General features: G+C 38.9%; 1 protein-coding gene across 1 annotated transcript; it reads left to right on the top strand.

The window, feature by feature from the left end:
- The first annotated feature begins 11,567 nt into the window (after positions 1-11,567).
- On the top strand, positions 11,568-16,911 carry LOC103958066. Its single transcript, XM_009370291.3, has 7 exons — positions 11,568-12,042; positions 12,398-12,511; positions 12,606-12,764; positions 14,464-14,625; positions 14,757-14,873; positions 16,202-16,324; positions 16,429-16,911. Exons 1-7 carry the CDS (start codon positions 11,680-11,682, stop codon positions 16,909-16,911), a joined length of 1,521 nt encoding a protein of 506 aa, XP_009368566.2. The 5' UTR covers positions 11,568-11,679.
- Positions 16,912-18,509: the final 1,598 nt, after the last annotated feature.

The following is an 18,509-nucleotide window of genomic DNA, read 5'->3' as shown; positions in this document are numbered from 1 at the left end:
TGAAAGAGCAAGGTTTGACCCTAGAGTCAAAATAGTTGGAGACACGCTGGTTGTAAACGATGTTCCTCAAGTGAGCCTTGTCCCCATGTTCCTTAACTAGATCTAAGTTGAGGGTGAGTTGTTTGTCATTTTCATTTTGCATGTAGTTCTTAACTCGGTATGTTTCTTGCTTAAGCTTAACTATGACAACTGCCTCTATACCAAAGGCAAGTGAGAATGAAGTTTTTTCTGTTGAAGTCAGATACGAAGTTCGATATGACTAAAGGACCTGGGGTATAAGTTTTGGCAAACAACCTTTAGCCTTATCTAAGCTAATCTTCAAGGTGCGCTTGATTATCTTGTTGATAGCCTCAACTTATCCATTAGCCTCAGGATGAGCTGGGGAGGTGAAACATAAGTTGATATTGAATTTAGAGCAGAAAATCCTGAACTTCTTGCTGTCAAATTATCACCCATTGTTAGTGATAATTGCATTGGGAATGCCAAATCGGCAAAGGATGTTCTTCCATGTGAAGTCTTCTATCTTTGCCTCAGAAATGGTTGCCAAGGGTTCTACTTTAGCCCACTTTGTAAAGTAGTTAACTGCCATGATCTCATAATGGACCTTGCCCTTCCCCACAAATATTGGGCCGATCAAGTCAAGTCCCTACTTGGTGAAGGGCCAAGGGTTGATCATAGAAGTGAGAAGTTCAGGAGGGGAGTAAGGAATAGTTGCGTAGCGTTGACACATGTCACATGAGCAAGATATTTTGATGGCATCCTAGTGAAGTGTTGGCCAATAATATCCCTGGCGAAAAGCTTCATATGCTAGGGATCGAGATCTAACATGATATCTGTAGACTTCCTCATGTATCTCTCGAAGAACAATTTCCCCCTCAGCAGGTGTAAGACACCTCAAGTATGGTAGGGTAAAACCTTGCTTGTAAAGTTGGTCATTGATGATCAAGAAGCGGGTAGACTTGTATCGAATTTGCTTAGCTTGGACTTATCATCTGGAAGGGTGTCGTGAGCAAAGAACTTATAAATTGGGGTGATCCAATTATCCCCTTGTTATAAGTTGCACACTTCCATGGCCATGATGCTTGGTGCTGCCAATAACTCGATATGAATGTTTCTTCCAATCTCGTATTCCACTACTGAAACAAGGCGAGCTAAGGCGTTTGCATGATTGTTTGCCGCTCGAGGGACTTGGATGATCTGGTAGTGGAAATGCTTGAGCAAAAGTTATATTTGCACAAGATATGCTGCTATGGAGCTATCCTTAGCATCAAAGTTATTCATGACTTGGTTAACCACCAATTGATAGTCGCTGAAGATATCAAGTTGTTTAACTCTAAGGTGTTTGGTTAAACGTAAGCTTGCCAAGAGGGCTTCATACTCGGCCTCATTGTTTGACGCCTTGAATTTGAAGCGAAGAGCATACTCCATTGCAACTTTGACGGGCGTAGTAAGTACTAGTCCTGTTCCACAACCTTGTTGGTTGGATGAGCCATCAACATACAGAGTCCATACTGGAAATGTTGGTTCTACTTTCTGAGCTTCTAAGGGTAACGAAACCAATGCCTCAGGTGTAGGAGAAATGTCAATAGAATATGTGAATTTGGAGATGAAATCTACAATTGCTTGACCCTTTTCAGCTGGCTTTGGTTGGTAAGAGATGTCAAACTCCCCTAATGCTATCGCCCACTTGATCATTCATCCCGAATTGTCAGGACTTTGGAGTACTTGTCGAGGGGGTGATTGGTAAGCACGATGATGGAATGTACTTGGAAGTAAGGGTGGAGTTTTCGAGCAGACATGATCAATGTTACTACCAATTTCTCAATGTTAGAGGACTGTGTCTCTGTATCTTATAAGGCTTTGCTAGCGTAGTAGACGGGTCGCTCAACATTACTATTATTTCGAATGAGAATAAAACTGACTGTTGAAGCTGAAACAGATAAATGAATTTGTCACTAACTTCAGGTTTGGAGAGTAAAAGGTATTTACTTATGTACTCCTTCAGGTTCTTGAATGCCTCGACACATTCATCAGCCCATGTAATGCACTTTTTACTTCCCTTAAGTACTTTGAAGAAAATACCACATCTATCTGTGGCTTTAGAGATGAACCTGGTCAAGGCTGCCACTTTGCTAGTAAGGCACTGGATGTCTTTTGAAGTTACTGGTTCTTTTATGTCAATGATTGCTTTGATCTTCTTGGGGTTAGCTTTAATGCCTCGTTGGCTAATCATGAAGCCTAGGGATTTGCCAGAGCCCATGCTAAAAACACGTTTGTTGGGGTTCAACCTCATTTGGTACCTTCTCATGATGGTGAAGGTTTCAGACAGGTTAATGATGTGTTGGTCAACGTGTTTGCTCTTGACTAGTATATCATCAACATAAACTTCTATGCTCTTGCCAATCTGTTCAGCGAACATTGAATTGACTAATCTCTAATAAGTCGCGCTTGCATTCTTGAGGCTAAATGGCATGACTTTATAACAATATAGTCCCCTATCAGTAGTGAAGGTTGTGTGCTCTTAGTCCGAAGGGTACATGAAGATTTGGTTGTACCTTGAGTAAGCATCCATGAAGCTCAAGAGTTCACATCATGCCTTTAAGTTGATAAGTCTATCAATGAGAGGGAGCGGAAAGCTATCCTTAGGGCATCCTTTATTAAGGTCAGTGTAGTCAACACACATTCTTCACAAAGTCTTTTGGAGCAGGAGGCTTTCCTTGGTTAGATTTTTCTTAACAAGGATAACATTTGCTACCCACATTGGATAATTGACTTCACGGATGAAGCCTATGTCTTTGAGTTTTTCAACTTCTGCCTTCATTGCCTCGTATCGTTCAACATCATAAGATCTTCGCTTCTGTCTCACTAGCTTGGTCTTGGGATCAATGCTCAAGCGATGACAGATGATATCGAGAGAGATGCCCGACATGTCCTTGTATGACCAAGCAAAGATCTCGGCGTTCTCTTGCAAAAAGGAGATCAATGCCAACCGAAGAGATGGTGACAAGGTGGTGCCAATCTTCACCATGCGATCTGGATAGTCTTTTGAGATAGAGACCTTCTCCAATTCTTCAGCAGGCTGTGCTTGCTGGGTGAAAGAGTCATCTCGTGGATCGTCGAGTTGACCATTGCCATCACGAAGAGCCTAGTTGGCTTTATCTGGGCTAGTTTTTATGACTTGGCCATGTATAGAAAAAGTTTCCTTGGGCACATGTAAGTGTTATTGCCTGACTAAAGTGTTGTAGCATGATCGTGCACTAAGTTGATCTCCTCTGATGTAACCATTGCCGGAAGGTGTTGAAAACTTCATCAGTAACATATGTGGATACCATGGCCATAAGATCATTGATGCCTGTGCGTCCAAAAATGACATTGTACACCATCGGGCAATTGACCACAAGGAAATTAGTGGTAATAGTAGTCGTGTAAGAGCCTGTACCAACGGTGAGTGGTAAATGTATACTCCCCAAAAGTTGCACGATATCACCAGAAAAGCTGATCAAGAGAGTAATTGAGGATCAAGCAAGTGTTCAACTACATTAAGTGCCCTGAAAGCTTTGGCGAACATGATATTGACCGAAACACATGTGTCTACAAGGATCTATCATACATCAAAGTTGGATATGTGAACCTTCACAATTAGTGGGTCGTTGTGAAGGTAGATGATGCCTCTTTCCTCCTCAAGGTAAAAACATATCGGATCCTAGTTAGGCTTTTGATATTTGCCTCCCCTGATGTCTTCCACATGAAATACCTAATGGCCAGACCTCAAAGTTCGTTCACTGTTTTTCATGGCCTTGTTAGAAGACTCAAATAGGGGTATGCCACCGTTGATAGAATCATGTTCACCTGGCGTTGGTTACGGTTGTCCCTAGGAGGTGAAGAAGGAATTGATTGATTTTCCCTTTGTGTGCCAAATCCTCGATACGGTCATAGAGGGTGACATATTTATCGCTGTCATGGCCATTTGATAGGAGCATATTTATGCACCTTAGTTTGTTTGTTTTCTTGCATTTACGTTGCTAGTACTTAGTAATTTTAGTACTTTAAGCTATTTTCGTGTGTTTGTAGGTCCAAAGGGCTAAAGGAGCAAGAAAGTGCATTTTGGAGTAGTTTTGGGCATTAAATGGATTGCACATGCTTGAAGCCAAGTAGATGGACAAAATTGAAGACCAAAGGAGGCTAGGAATGAATAAAGAGATGAAGAAATGAAAATGAAGAACAAAGAGTTTAGAATTGGAAACCAAAGTTTCTAAATTTGAAAGTGTCTATTCTTGGCTTAGAAGTTTCCTAATCCTAACTCACCATTGTCGTGGCCTACCCTTCCTTTTCCAGCTTTTCACATTCATTTCCAGCACATCCTTGGTGTGTCGTGCATCTCCACAATCCCAGTCATCTCCCTTTGTGCCGTGCATCCCCTCACTCTTTAATCATTAAGCCACATGCAACCCTTCATCATTGCAGCCACCATCCCTTTTTCCCATCCTTTGCCGTGCATTCACCCTCCATTCCAGTCATCTTCCACAACTTTCCAACCTAGCCACACCCAATACACCCATTGCCGTGCATTTCATACCCTTTCCAGCATTCCATTTCATTATTGCAGCCACCATTCACTCTTTAATCCACATGCATTCATCATCATTCACCCTAGCTATTTTTCACATGCATTCCCTTCATTAATTCAGCCAACACATGCACCCATCACCTAACACAAATTCATTGCCGTGCACCCCCTTTGCAGTTCCAGCTTTCCACCAACCACCCTAGCTGTTTTTCACATGCATTCCCTCTTTAATCATTCAGCCACATTCCCTCACATTCTCTCCCATTCTCTCCCTATAAAACCATGCAATCCCATCACACATCCACACCATTCCACACCTCCATTCACCACAGAAATTCTTCCACAAACACAACAACAATCACACTCCCCTAGCCGTGCATGCCCTTCTAATTCCAGCATTCTTCCCTTCCATTTCCACCACTCCCCATCCCTCCAAAACACTACCCAACCATTCCCCAATCCATTCCACATACAAACACATCCCAAAACCTATCCTTAGACCTTGTGCCGCAACAAAGAGGAGGAGAAGGGCCTAAACGTTCATACAATTCAAGTTTGAGTTGTTGGAATTTTTAGGTGTTTCTTTTCCTTGATTTCAATGGTTAAATTTACTTATCTTTGTTTTGTACGTATGAGGAACTAAAACCCCCCTTGGCTAGGGGGGGATTCGAAATACATGTTTATGCTTGCGATATGATTTGATTACTTCTAATTGCGTTTCATAAGTTGTGAATTCAATTTACTTATCTATGTGAATTACATTGATTTGTGTGTGTTGGTTGAGAGTGCACGCTTAATTATCATGCATAAATTGGATGCTAGGATATAAGGAAATTTCACCTAATCGTTATGGAATTATATTCACAAGTAGTAAAGGTTGATGATCTCAATCGCGTTAAGTAAATTCTTGGCATGAGTTTCATGCAATCATAGTAACAAGTGCTTCGTCAATGCTTATGGTTTTCAAAGAACTTAATGATTCTTGCTTGTATCTCTATTATGCAATCATGTAGGGGACTTGTGGGGAATGTTTTGGGTTGTCGTATGCAATCATCCAATTCAATAACGTTAGGAAAATCTGAGGGTTAATTAGTGTAATTCACGGTTAATCTGGGGCGTTGAGAATTCATGGTTTATTGAAAAGCAATTAGAAATCATTTTGTGTGCAAGTATAACATGTGTGGAGATGAACCCCTTAGCTAGCTTCTCATCCATTCAATTCCATCAAATTCGTTTTTAAAATCTGTTCGTTTTACAAAGTATTAAGTTTTGTTTCCAAATTCGTCAAAATCAAAATCCCCCTTTACTTGGAGTGTCAAATTAGTTAGAAATCAATTTAGGTTGTGTTTTTAAGTGTCTTAGGTCAAGTTAAAACCAATTTTCGTCCAAAGTTATGTCTAGTGTTCAAACTGCCCAGATAGTGTTTTTAAGGCAGTTTTGAGTGTTTTGGTGATGTTTTGAGTCTTTTGGTTTGTTTTGGTGTTTTAAAGTTTAGTTTTGCATTCTTTGAGTTTAGTTTGGTGTCTTATATTGTGTTTTTACGTTTTTGAGTCAAATCCAAGTGATTAACAATCCCTCCTAATCCCTGGTCCAGAACGATCCCTACTTACATTTTTCACTACAACTGATAAAAAGAGGGTTTAATTTGTGTGCGTATAATTCTCACATCACCATTATACTCATGGTAACAACAAAACACGTCTGTGTTCTTCGTGGACTTATAATCTGGCTGCCTTGGTTTTGGCTTTGGTATCAAATGAGCTATACTAGGGTAAATGGCTGCGCATGTGGCATTCAAAGGTATGTATGTCTCATACCTTGGGGTAGGGCTTGTCTTGACTTACGCTTGGCCCACTACATTAACTGCATGAAGGTGAGCATTATCATAGAGAAAACTTGGGTTATCCCGATAGTGTCCCTTGCTCTTCTTATTAAAATGAGATTGTTAAGGATGGAAATCCTTCCTTTTGCCTTGAGATTGATATGTTTGTTATCCTGAGGACGCGCTAGGTAAAGCAGGGGGTTTCCCTTGAAATACCTGTGCGTTTGGAAGGTTGAGGTTTTCTCACTTGGTTGGATCTGGCTCCCATTTCCCACTTGTTGATAGGGATAGCCATATGGGGTTTCCCTTGATATGTTTTTACCTTAGTAGATGCATAGTTGTAAGCCTATGCCATCACTTCAGAGTAAGTCTTCCAAGTGTTAACATTGATTATGTACTTGAAGAAACACTTATATAAGCCTGATGTGAAGGCCTTGAAGGTAGTCTTGTCATCTGCCTCAATGCAACAAGAATATTCATGGCTGAAGTAACTGGCGACTCATCTGGCTTTTGGCGAATAGTGTACAAGTCATCTGAAGAGTGCAAGCGATCAGTCTGGAAAATGTGTTGAGAAACAAACAATTTTCTCAGCTCTTTAAATAAATCTACCATCTCAGGTAGAAAATGGCAATACCAGTTCAGAACTCTATTAGAGAGGGTGGAGGGGAAGAGAATACATCATTGTTCATTAATATGCATTTGGTATGCCATGGTGGACTCAAAGAGGTTAAGGTGTTCAATCGGATCCTCCCTTCCAATATATAGTTGTAAGCCAAGCTTTTGATTTGTCTTTGCTTGGAGGGGTGTGTCAATGATCCTCCTTGTAAGGAGGCTGGGCCTTGGTTGATTCTAGTCAGAAATCTTAGCCTGGCGTTCGGCCTTCAACTTGTTTACTTCTTCAATGAGCTGTAGACCAAAGGGGTCCTAAGTCGAGTCATGTTCTACTGGAGCCTTCTTGTGTAAGGTTGCATCACCTCTTGGCAGTAGGGAAGTTTGATCAAGGGCATGTGGTTTTTCCTTGGACTCACCGTAATGGCTTCTAGGGCGTGTCTGTCGGAAGACATCCGAGTCCCTTATACCCTCATATTCCTTTAGGACTTGTCACTTCGTCCTTGGATTGGTAGTTGGCCTGGGCTATGGTAGAAAACCAAGTCTTTCAGAAACCCTTGGGTCATTAATCTTTGAGCTTATGTGGATGGGGTTCTCTCGACATTGCCTTAGGAAGTCTTGACAGTCACGATAAACAACTTTCGATCCTTCCACTCCTTCAGCAAGAAGGTGTCTCCCTCCATTTCTGCTTTAGGTAGAAGCAGTTGGGTTGAGAAAATTCTCTTGTTGATCAACACATTAATGAGTAGCTCGTTCCTCATTAGGAATATCCATATTGAAGACCGGTGACCCTTCGTGTTGAGGGGTACCCAGGTGATGGTTGACGTTCATAGGGGTAATGGACTTGTATGACTGAGTATGTCTAGCCTCATAGAGCATTTCGAAAAGCTTCTCATATTGCTTATGGAGGATTTCATTCTTCTTTGCTATCTTGTTGTTCTAAGCCTCCAGCTTTTTGACTTTCGCTTGAAGAGCAAACTTTTTTCGTTCCTTTCTTCGCTACCTCACATTAGGTACGAGATGAGTATCGTTATATGTGTTGTAGCTTCTTTCGCTCCCCATGTTGGAGAGGGATGCCTGGTCAAATAAGAGTGTATGAATGATGAAAACTAGCTTGACAAAGTTGAAGAGAGTAGGAATAAGTGTCTTTTCCCATAGTGACGCCAAATGTTGATGCACAAAATCAGTGAAGACTTTGGAACAACGTAAAGTGTCAAGTTTGTGACCTTCGCTGGGTTGCTGCGGTCACTAGTGAGGATAAATATGTAAAGAGATAGAGATAGAGAAATAAGTACAAGATGTACATTGTTCACCGGCTATAAAGGAGTTCTCATTAATAATGAAGGGTTTACACAAATACATAGGTCTAAGCATCATCATTAGTGAGTTCTAATGACTAGTTTAAGTACAGTAATGACATTAGGGATTAATTGTAGGAGAATGGTATCCTTATATGGTTGAGGAAAGTCTTTAGCTTTTGTCTGCGGTCGATGTGGGACTCATTAAGCTTTATTCTGATGTTGACATATGTCACGCTGTGATTGGCTTCTTAGTTAGAGGGAAACTTTTTGTGCTTCAGCAAGGGTGCCTCAGCATGAACCTCTTAGTGGGTCCTTGAATGTATGATGTTAACCGATGCCCGGTAGTTTCAGGATTAGTCAAGTATGGTACAAACACATCTAATTCGGATATCGTCTGGAACAAATACACCGACCATTCAATTGGAATGCGGTTTGGTACAAATACATGCTTAGTTATCTTAAGCTTTACATAAATGGACAGATACAGGCACGCACACAAAATAGAAAAAAGCCCAGTTCCATTCTAAGCTCAAACAAACAAAATTGAATGATATATTTAAAACCCAAGCATGAAAGCTTCACAAAGTGCCAATAGTAGCTCAGTTTAGGTCAGGGCATGAAGCTACAGGTTCTATTTGCGACCGTGAAACAGAGGTCAGAGGCAACTTGTTATATAGGTAGCCGTGCGTGTTAATAGATCTTCTTCTATACTAGTAGTAGCAGTAGTAGGTGAATTGCTTTCTTAGGTAAGGTTTAGTTTCTTTATTAAAAGGAAAGAAAGATGGAATAGAAAGACGTGTTTCCAGAACAAACAAGATACAGGTTGAGAATGGAGAGTTAGCAAAGTTAGACAAGATTGGAAGACGAAAAGCAAGACCAGACGATGGAGACCATATCCCTGTAGAAGGCGTGAAACTCGTCTTTGGGAACTTTCTTGCCACTTAAGAGTTTTTCTCTTTCCTGGCGTAGAAACCCCTGGACGTTGTGCAACAACTCCTCTGATTGGCTAGACATCTCCTTGTTCGAGTTATGCACACCACAAGTAGACACAACTGGATCTCTTATTTGCCTTCCAACGAGGACTCTCTCATCCGTCTAGCTTACGGAAGACTATGCCACCAACCAATGTGGCTGTACCTAGAAAAAGTAGTTGAACCAACGAGACTTGGTCGAGGTTGCCAAGCGTGACTAAAGGGAAATCCTCGTTTGAAAAAGAAATGGAGCTCGAACAACACTTGATGAAAAATCTACTCATCCTCGAGAATGGGAGCAAACCCATTCAAATCGTCAAGGGTCTGATGGGGACTAATAGCCTTTATGGTCTTCTTTCAGCTTCCCAAGGGCAGTCAAGGCCCTATTTTCTTCAATTTCCTGAAAAAGGTTTAGGTCATATTTTCAGGGAACGAGCTTCGCGGCGCGGGGTTTAGTTAAGTGTCGTGATTTGCAGTTATCTCCTAGTTTTTCATCTTCATCTAGCCATAGACTAGCGCATTTGTCTGATATTCTTTAATTACTCTTACCGTTTTTGTGTATCGGGTGTGAAATTTATTTGGCTTCCCTCCCCTCCATAACCTCCATTCCCTCCATACTCTCTCAAGAAGGGGAGGAGTATCGGTTTCAGAGGGGCAAGTTGTGGATGAGTCAGCTCGTCGCCGTCATCTGCGTCTCGTTGGCCGCCAAAGTAAAGGAGACCCATGTGCCCCTTCTCTTAAATTTGCAAGTACGTGTAAATTTCCAATTGTAATTTGAGTGTTTGTGAAATTGCTGGACTGTTGTGTTTATTGGATTTCTCATGATTGTGATTAGGTGGAGGAAACAAAGTATGTTTTCGGAATGGAGCTTTTGGTGCTATTGACTCTTAAGTGGCGGATGAATCCAGTGACCCCAAATTCATACTTTGATAATGGAAAAAATCACTTTGGACTAAATTTGGAAGTACACCACAAGGGTTTAAATCCGAGTTTTTTTAGCACAAGGACTATCTTCCGAATACCTTATGACCACGGTGATCATTTATCCGATTTGGCCAAAAAAAAAAATACAGCAAAGGAGTTGAATAAAAAAGGTAATCAATTGAGAGTCAGAGTCCAATTTTCTCTATCACGCCACACACCCCCATGCTGCTTCTCCGATATCTCTCTTCTTCACTGCTTTTTTTCTCACAATATTAAACCCTAATTCATAATTTCATGCAATTGAAGAGAAATTTTCAAATCACGGAGGCAATTCAAGTGATCAGAGTGGTGCATACTTCGATTAAAGTAAGCTATTTACTAATTTAAATATATTGCGTTGGAATTTGAAGATTTAGGTATTTCTCATCTATAATAATTGTTTTTTCTTTTGTACTTTTCAAGGCAAAATTCATAGAAATAAATCAAAGTTAAAAGTTATTATAATCATACTTGCAATCAACCATGTTGCAGGAAATGTTAAATGGACTTACTTTGATATTGGTTGAAAGTGGGTTTTTAGATAAGATTGACTATGAAGGTTTAAATGATGATTTTTCAGCAAAGAATGCCCGAATAATCATTTTAAGTGAAACTTCAATGCTAGACTTTCTTAAGTTTTGTTCATTTGGTTTATTAAGATTGAACTGATTGTTGATTATTTAGAAATATGGCTATTTTTGTAGCTTTTTCTTACATTTAATGATATTTAGAAAATGATAATTGGTGAGTTTTAAAGTTTGTTTCGGTATAGCTTTTTAGCATCAATACTTGTTCAATTTTTTATTTTAAGTTTGTCTTATAAGAGGGTCCATTTTATAAATTTCGCACAGGACTTTCGAAATCTCAGAAACGGCCTTGATAACAGGTTGGATCATATTATTGATTAGTATTAACGGGTCAAATCAGATGATATCATATTACCTGTTCATTTTAACGAATATTATATGATACAATTCATTAAAATATCAAGTATGCCACGAAAACAATATAAACACAAAAACACGACACGCCACGCGACCCTTGACCTTATCATTAGACATAGTCTAGCACTTTTCAACCTCTACCCTTTCTCACCATTACAACAACAAAAAATTAGGAAGACTAAATTTCATAAATTGTGCTAGTTTTGAATTTGAATCCGAAAGACAAATAGATGAGAAGAATGACAATTTTTCAAGTGTAGAAGAGGAAATTCCATCGCAATTGACCACTTGCAAGTGCCTCTTCTTCAGAATTCGCGTCATCATCAGAGTTTGTCCAAGTCCAATCACAACCGTCCATTAGAACTTAAGTCCTCCAACGAGGGCCGCAATCCAGTGGAAACACCGTTTCAATCAAAATTTAAAAACACGCCCATCTCGTTGCTTTGACAGTCGTAAGTCCTCACAAAACTAGGGTTAGGGTTTGAGATTTGGGAACAAGAACATGGGCAAGAGAGAGAGGCAAAGGGCCAAGCTCGATTGGGACGAACTGAGCGAAGAAGAACGAGAACTAACTAATAAATACCCTTCGAAATCCGCCGCCGAGCACAGCAGCAGCGACGACGATGAGGCCAACGAAGATCTCAGCCTCAAAATCGTCGAGAAAGCTTTGTTAATGCGGGCGGCAAAGTTGGCTCCCGATAACAACGCTGCCGTGTCTGGCGAGCCGAGTGGCGGTTTGGTTGAACTCCCTTCTTCGTCTCCTTCGCCAGAAGAGGAAGTTGCGGGTGCAGTTTTGGAGACTAAGAAGGTAAGGAGGAAGGAGAGGATGAAGAAGATTAAGAAGATGAACATTGAAGATCAAGCTGTGAGTAATTTTCGATTTTACTCTGTTTGTTTCTATAGAAAGTTGATTTAATGAGTAATTCCGTTATTTCTTTGATCGTTTTTGGTATACAATTTTTTTAATTGTGATTAGAGAAGTATAAATGGTGAGAAGCATTTTTTTTTTCACTCAAAAAAGTAATGTTAGAGCAGTTTTTATTTGATTTCAAATAATGGATTGAATTGGAGAATTAGATTATAAACTCGAGAAGGCACTTAGACTATTAATTTTATTGTCTGTTTGGTCTCATTTTCTGGCGTATACAATATTCTTTGATTGAGAAGAGGATGATAGAGCTGTTTATGTATGACTGACATACATCCGGTTATTTGTTTAGGTTCTTCCAAAAGAGGGAGAGAAGGTAGAGGCGGCTAATGCTGTAGATTTGGCTGAGGCAAAACAACTGGAAAATGTTGATTTTACCGACAATGTTGTGCTGCGGAGACTTCTTGTGAGTTCAAATATTTGCTTTGAAATGCCCTTTTGAAAATGAAAAACTATATGAAGGCCTTAGCATAGTGCCTATCTGATTTCTATTATATCAGCGGGGACCAAGGTATTTTGATCCTCCAGATAGTAGCTGGGGAGCATGCTTTAATTGTGGTGAAGAAGGTCATGCGGCAGTGAATTGTACCGTAGCTAAGCGAAAGAAGCCGTGCTTTGTTTGTGGCAGTTTGGAGCACAATGCCAAACACTGCAGAAAGGTTAGTTGGAAGAGAACACAATTCTAAGTTGGCTCTTTTTACTTTTTGAAAATGATTGTCAAATAGTCTGGAGTAATTAGTTGAATTGGCCCTATTCTCGAAGTCTAACACCATGTTTGGATGAGGAAAATAAACCTGGAATTTGGATAAAAGTCAGAATTTATAAATTGAGAGGCACCAATTCCCTTGTTTGGATTCTGAGCATAGAAATTTAGAATTTCCGCTTGGAAAAAAAAAAAACTTGGAATTTGGGACATCCAATTCCCACGTTTAAATTCCATCTAAATAGGGGTCATTTACAATTTCTATGGTTGAGAGTTTGAAAATAATAAATTCCGTATTCAATTCCATTGTTCTTTTAAGTTAACCAAACAAGAAAATTCACAAATTCTAGAAAATAAAATCCCATCATTTCAATTTTGGTCATTTTAAAATTCTTTATTAATTTTAAATTTCTTTATCCAAACATAGTGTAAGTTACTACACGTTTATTAGTCCGGAGGGTGGTGGAGCGTAGTCCACATGTTTTATCTTGACATGAAAGATTTAAATTGATTCCTTCTTTTACTTTTTTTATAGTAATTGTGGAAGGATGGAGAACTTTCTTTTGGTAGTGCAATTAATAATCGATATATTTTTTTTCTCCTCTTGATTTCGAAGAAGGATTAAGTGCATGTTCAAGACGTAGGCTACTGACAATGTTCTAAAATACGCTAGGTGCTAGTTGGGCGGCGGGTTGGGGCCTAGCGCCTAGGCGGCTAGAAGGGCGCCTAGGCAAACTAGACGGATTTAAGTAAATCTATTGTATTTCGTATAAATAAGTGTCAACTTATACTTGAATATATATAACTTCATCATAAACTATAAAATATAATGAAAACATGGGGAACAAGCATATAATATGTGTTCATTTAAGTATTCAACAAGTCTTATAATTTATTAAGAAAAATAAAATGCAAAATTAAAGTGATCTATTTTCTATCAGAGTGAGTCACGACCTAGGAAGGTGCCTAGGCGAGTCTGGACGGGCTAGGCAGGTGCCTAGGAGGTTTAGGCGGTGGTGGCCAGCCGCCTAGCGCCTATGCGGGGATTTTTAGAACAGTGGCTGCTGATACACATGCTCTCTTCTGTTTCCTAGGTCATGTTTGATAAGAAAGATCCAAATATATAAAGAAGGGTTTTCTTGTTTTGTTAATGCTATACTAGCATATGGGAACACACAAAGTGTGTGAGAAATTTTTTTATTATTGTTTTTGAAATAGGAGAGAGGAAGAGAGTGATAGAGAATGTGGGAGTGGGAAGTTTTTTTTTATTTTTTATTTTTAATTAGAGATATGTTAGGATTACATGTAGCTGAGGTTTTGAAAAAAAAAAGCAAAATTTGGTTGTGTGAAATTACATTTCTGCCCCATATTTCTTATTCATATTCTGTTTTAATAAGAGGGCTAAACTGGTAATTTCATAGGATTTTGGTTGACAATGAGTGTTTTATTAATTAGTAGAGATAATTGTTCAGATAGTGCCACCAGTTTCTGCATGTCATAATGCTTTTATGTCTTGTTACAAAGATGGATTTTAAAATATTTCCCCTACTTTTCCTCTTAATTTGCCGTGTTCTCATTGGATGCTCTATCTAGGGTTTTTATGCATCCATTACTTATATGTGGCCTCTTATGGTATCTGTTTTAAATCTCTATAGGGACAAGATTGCTTTATCTGCAAAAAGGGTGGACATCATGCTAAAGACTGTACAGAAAAGCAGAATGGTGGCTCATTGAAGTCCCAAATATGTCTAAAATGTGGAGATTCTGGACATGATATGTTATCGTGCAGGAATAATTATTCAAATGATGATCTTAAGGTATTTTGAGATTTTTAAGCATATGTTCATATCAGAAATGTTCATATGATTTCTGATATGATATTAATAATTAGTTATATTGTTAAGCATTATGTTCAACAATGGTTTCTATGTTTCTTTTAATGAATCAGGAAATCCAATGCTATGTCTGCAAGAGATTTGGTCATTTATGTTGTGTCAAATATGTTGATACTAGTCCGTGGGAAGTTTCCTGTTACAAATGTGGTTCAATGGGACATACTGGTATGGTAAGTTTTGTTACATTTTTCCAATGTTCTTTTTAATTTTTCTTTAGTGTTTTATCTTTGTGGTTGGTTGGTGAGGTGCATTAAAGGCTGCATATACGTGAACAAGGCGCATTGTCTTGGAAGCTGCATACATATGCAAGCAAGGTCTATTGTTTTGCAATGGGGATAGGGATATATTGTCCACGCACAAACATAGTGCTAAAGTGGTCTTTTGACTTGTTGGAATTTGCTTTGATAAGTTGTATTATCTATATCTGTGATGATTTATAAGTACAATTTCCTCTTATGCATGGGTGCCTAAGAATTTTAAGGACCTCTTAGCTTTGTGGACAAGTCAGATGCATTTCAGTCATCCATGCTTATCTAATGAATGAGAAACACATGTGCATTCAAGGACCTTTTTTCGGAGAAAAGTTTTAGATGAATACCCTTGATTCGCGCTGTGAAGTGGTTTCATTGGTTTGCTTAAATATGACAAACATCATGTGATAAATTTTATTTGTATAGGCAGTGATGTGATTTCAACAGTATGGTTTAGAAGAATTTGTTGTTTTAAAAGCCTTATGTTTATTGATGAATTCTAGAAGAAACTAATTATTGCACTCCTGGTCTTTGAAAATTCTTTATCTTCCTTTTTTTTCTTTTTTATCCATTGTATTTCTTTGATTCGTCTTTCCCTTGTTAAAACTATATATGCAATGTGTTTGTACCATACTTCACTAATCCCGAAACTACCAAGCACCAATCAACTTCATACCTTTAGGGACCCACTTATGTATCAAATATACTCCTTAGATTCATACAAATATCTCAGTCTGAAGTTTAGTTTATTTCTCGCTTGAAATATTATTGGATCTAAATTTTCACTTACGATATGAATTTTATCTACAATAGGAATTAGAATTTTTCTCATGGTTATTTTATTTCGTACTACTTGCTTTAAGAATAGATTAATTTAGATCATGTTTTAGTTTTTGGCTGGGAGTATTTTTTTTTTTTTTTCATTTGACAATTCTTTACATGCTCCATTCTTGTTGCACATGTTTATCAAGTATATCTTGTGATTTCTGAGGAGATTGGATGTTATGCAATCGTATTTTTCTTTTTACAGCATCTTTTGGCCGTCTAAAATCTAATCAAATTTGGTTCTTAAAAATTATAGTTTCCTGCCTGTGTCCAAAAGAGGCTTCACACTGGTTTTTTTTTTTTTTGTTTGTACTTCCATTTCACCGAAATGCACGTCCTCTTTTTTTTTTTTCACTTCCATTTCCCCGAAATACCCTTCCTTTTCTTACTTTTGTCTAAGAAAGGGGATTCTGTACATGCAGGCATGCGTAAGCTTACGTGGTGGGGAAACCACTGGTTTTGGTTCGCCTCGGTTATGCTACAAGTGTGGTGAAGGTGGTCATATTGCTCGTGAATGTGCAAGTTTGGTCAATGTAACTCTCAGTGTACACCTCCCAGAATTATTTTTAGCGCAATTTTCTTCTCTGTCGATTGGCAGTGGTAGTTTACTCATGAAAATACTAACTGATGTGTTTTGTGAAACTTGTAGGTTCACAAAAGATTTGGGGAATCATCTAATTATTCTACTCCAGTTTTGAAACGCCATAAGGAAAAGAGAGACTACACGGGATTCAAGTCTGCTCCTCATGACCTAAATAAGGTCCATAAAAGGAAACATACCCAATTTGAAGAAAGAGTTTTTACAACACCACAAAAGGCAAAACATAGATGTGGCTGGATAATGGATGATCCAGGGGACTTTTCCCCCAGAAAAGGCAAAAAGAACAATAGGAAGTCTCCGGCAACACCATCTAATTGGGGTCATAGGGTTCCTAGTTTAACTGCAGGTGGTCATGCTTCAAGTTCTAGATCATCTAAAAAGATTTGGGAGGATTCCAAAAGCCCTATCTCAAAAGGGTCGTCGAAGTCTTTTCAGCACGGATATTCTGCATCGAGGTTTAACAACTCTAATGGTGGTGGATATAGAAGAAATTATGATTGGTTAGGTGATGAATATAATGGGCATTACTAAACCCAATGGAAGGAAGCGGCTGCAAAGGGTTATTCGTCAGTCCATAAGCCCTTTCTTCTTGTTAGTATTTTCTTTTTTCTTTTGCAGCGATAATGATTTAGTCGTCATTTCCCTAGATGTTGAGAAGTATTTTATGCTACCCCGTTACCAGTTTATTCGTGAAAATTGTAAGACTAAGTTTATGGTTGGGGAGAGCGTGTGGTAAAGGGTGTGAGAATGTGATGTTTTAACATGGATATGGCGGTCTGAGGGCAAATTTCAAAATATAGAGAGAAGGATGTGCTATAGCAATGTGCGATGCAATGTTTATATGCCATATTAATGCAAATTTATTGACTGGATGCTTGCACAGAACCACAATGGTAGATGAAAGGTAAAACAGGGGAGGCTAGGGCTCTGTATCGTTTCTCTTTTTCTGAATAAGAGAGGAATCTGAATTTGTTTGGAGAGCGAGGCTCATGTTGAACAAGCATAGCAGCTAATTTCCGCCATGCTTGTTCAACCTAAATCGATTTGGTGGACTAGTGGCCTAACAGAAGATAATCAAACACTCTCCGATTCCTTGATTTTCTCTTGTTGCCTTGTGTACTTCACGATTGCTTCGTTATTGCGGTTTAGTGGGGAAACCCAGCCGGGGCTAAAGGAATGCAAGGATGCGGCAAAGCGGTTAGTGGGGGTGGTGTTCAAACCAGTTGAAGATGCTGTGCAGGACAGTGGACAGCCTCAAAGCAAAAGACTTATTGAAATGTTTGAAACAAGATACATGTCAAAGTTAAGCAGATGAAATGGTTGCAACTTTTAGCAACTCTACGAGAACACCAATTGAGGTTAGGGTGGTGCTATCCGTGCATTCATATTTACCTCACACCCCCTCTTAATTTTTGGCCATCGTAAAAAAGATCAATGGATAAAAGTTAATAAGGGTGTGTGAGATGTAAAATAGGGTGTGTGAATAGCACTACCCTTGAGATTGTAGCATGGGGAAAAGATCGTACAAATCTTGTTGTGCCAACAAAAAAGGGATGTTGTAGAAACAGCCCTATATCTGCTTCTCCAATCATGTTTCACAGAAAAGTTACAAAATGATAGCCAAAGTTCCTTCAGTTGTAACCAAGTGTGTGAGATTTTACTAAATCACAAAGTAAAAATTAATTAGCAACGGTTCTGTAGATTTTAATTCCCTTTAGTTAATCTTGTTTATTGTTAACATCCAGTGTTGTGCAAACCTATAAGATAGTGCTATCCGAATATATGAACAATAAAGTAAACATGCTACCTACAATCACAAAGAATTTAGTGAGGTTTGGCGAACTTTGCCTACTCCTCGTGTCATCTCTGTTGAGAAATCACCTGCACTATGGAGAATACCAACTCGGTTACAAGAACTTATTGAAAACCCTTGTGCAAAACGCCAAGCCTTTCTTTAGATGTCTCTATCACTCTTGGCTCTTTACCCATGTATTGTCTCTGTTGTTCATGAGAATAAACAGCTCCCAAAAGCCTATTTATAGTACATAAACTGATGTTTACATGGCTTATTTCCTAATTTAAATAACATTTGCAAATTCTTATGGGAAATAACATGTGCACATTCCTTT

The sequence above is a fragment of a genome, unplaced genomic scaffold, assembly GCF_019419815.1.
Source record: "Pyrus x bretschneideri cultivar Hongxiangsu unplaced genomic scaffold, Pyrus_bretschneideri_v1 Contig58, whole genome shotgun sequence".
NCBI lineage: Eukaryota > Viridiplantae > Streptophyta > Magnoliopsida > Rosales > Rosaceae > Pyrus > Pyrus x bretschneideri.
The sequence above is the reverse complement of the archived record's forward strand: the minus strand, read 5'-3'. Positions and strand labels throughout refer to the sequence as shown.

What these genes read in the sequence shown, in the direction of transcription:
- LOC103958066 (XM_009370291.3), top strand. Translation starts at nt 11,680, where the DNA reads ATGGGCAAGAGAGAGAGGCAAAGGGCCAAGCTCGATTGGGACGAACTG. An exon ending in TTGTGCTGCGGAGACTTCTT is followed by an intron (nt 12,512 to 12,605) that starts GTGAGTTCAAAT and finishes CTATTATATCAG; the next exon opens with CGGGGACCAAGGTATTTTGA. An exon ending in ATTCAAATGATGATCTTAAG is followed by an intron (nt 14,626 to 14,756) that starts GTATTTTGAGAT and finishes TTAATGAATCAG; the next exon opens with GAAATCCAATGCTATGTCTG.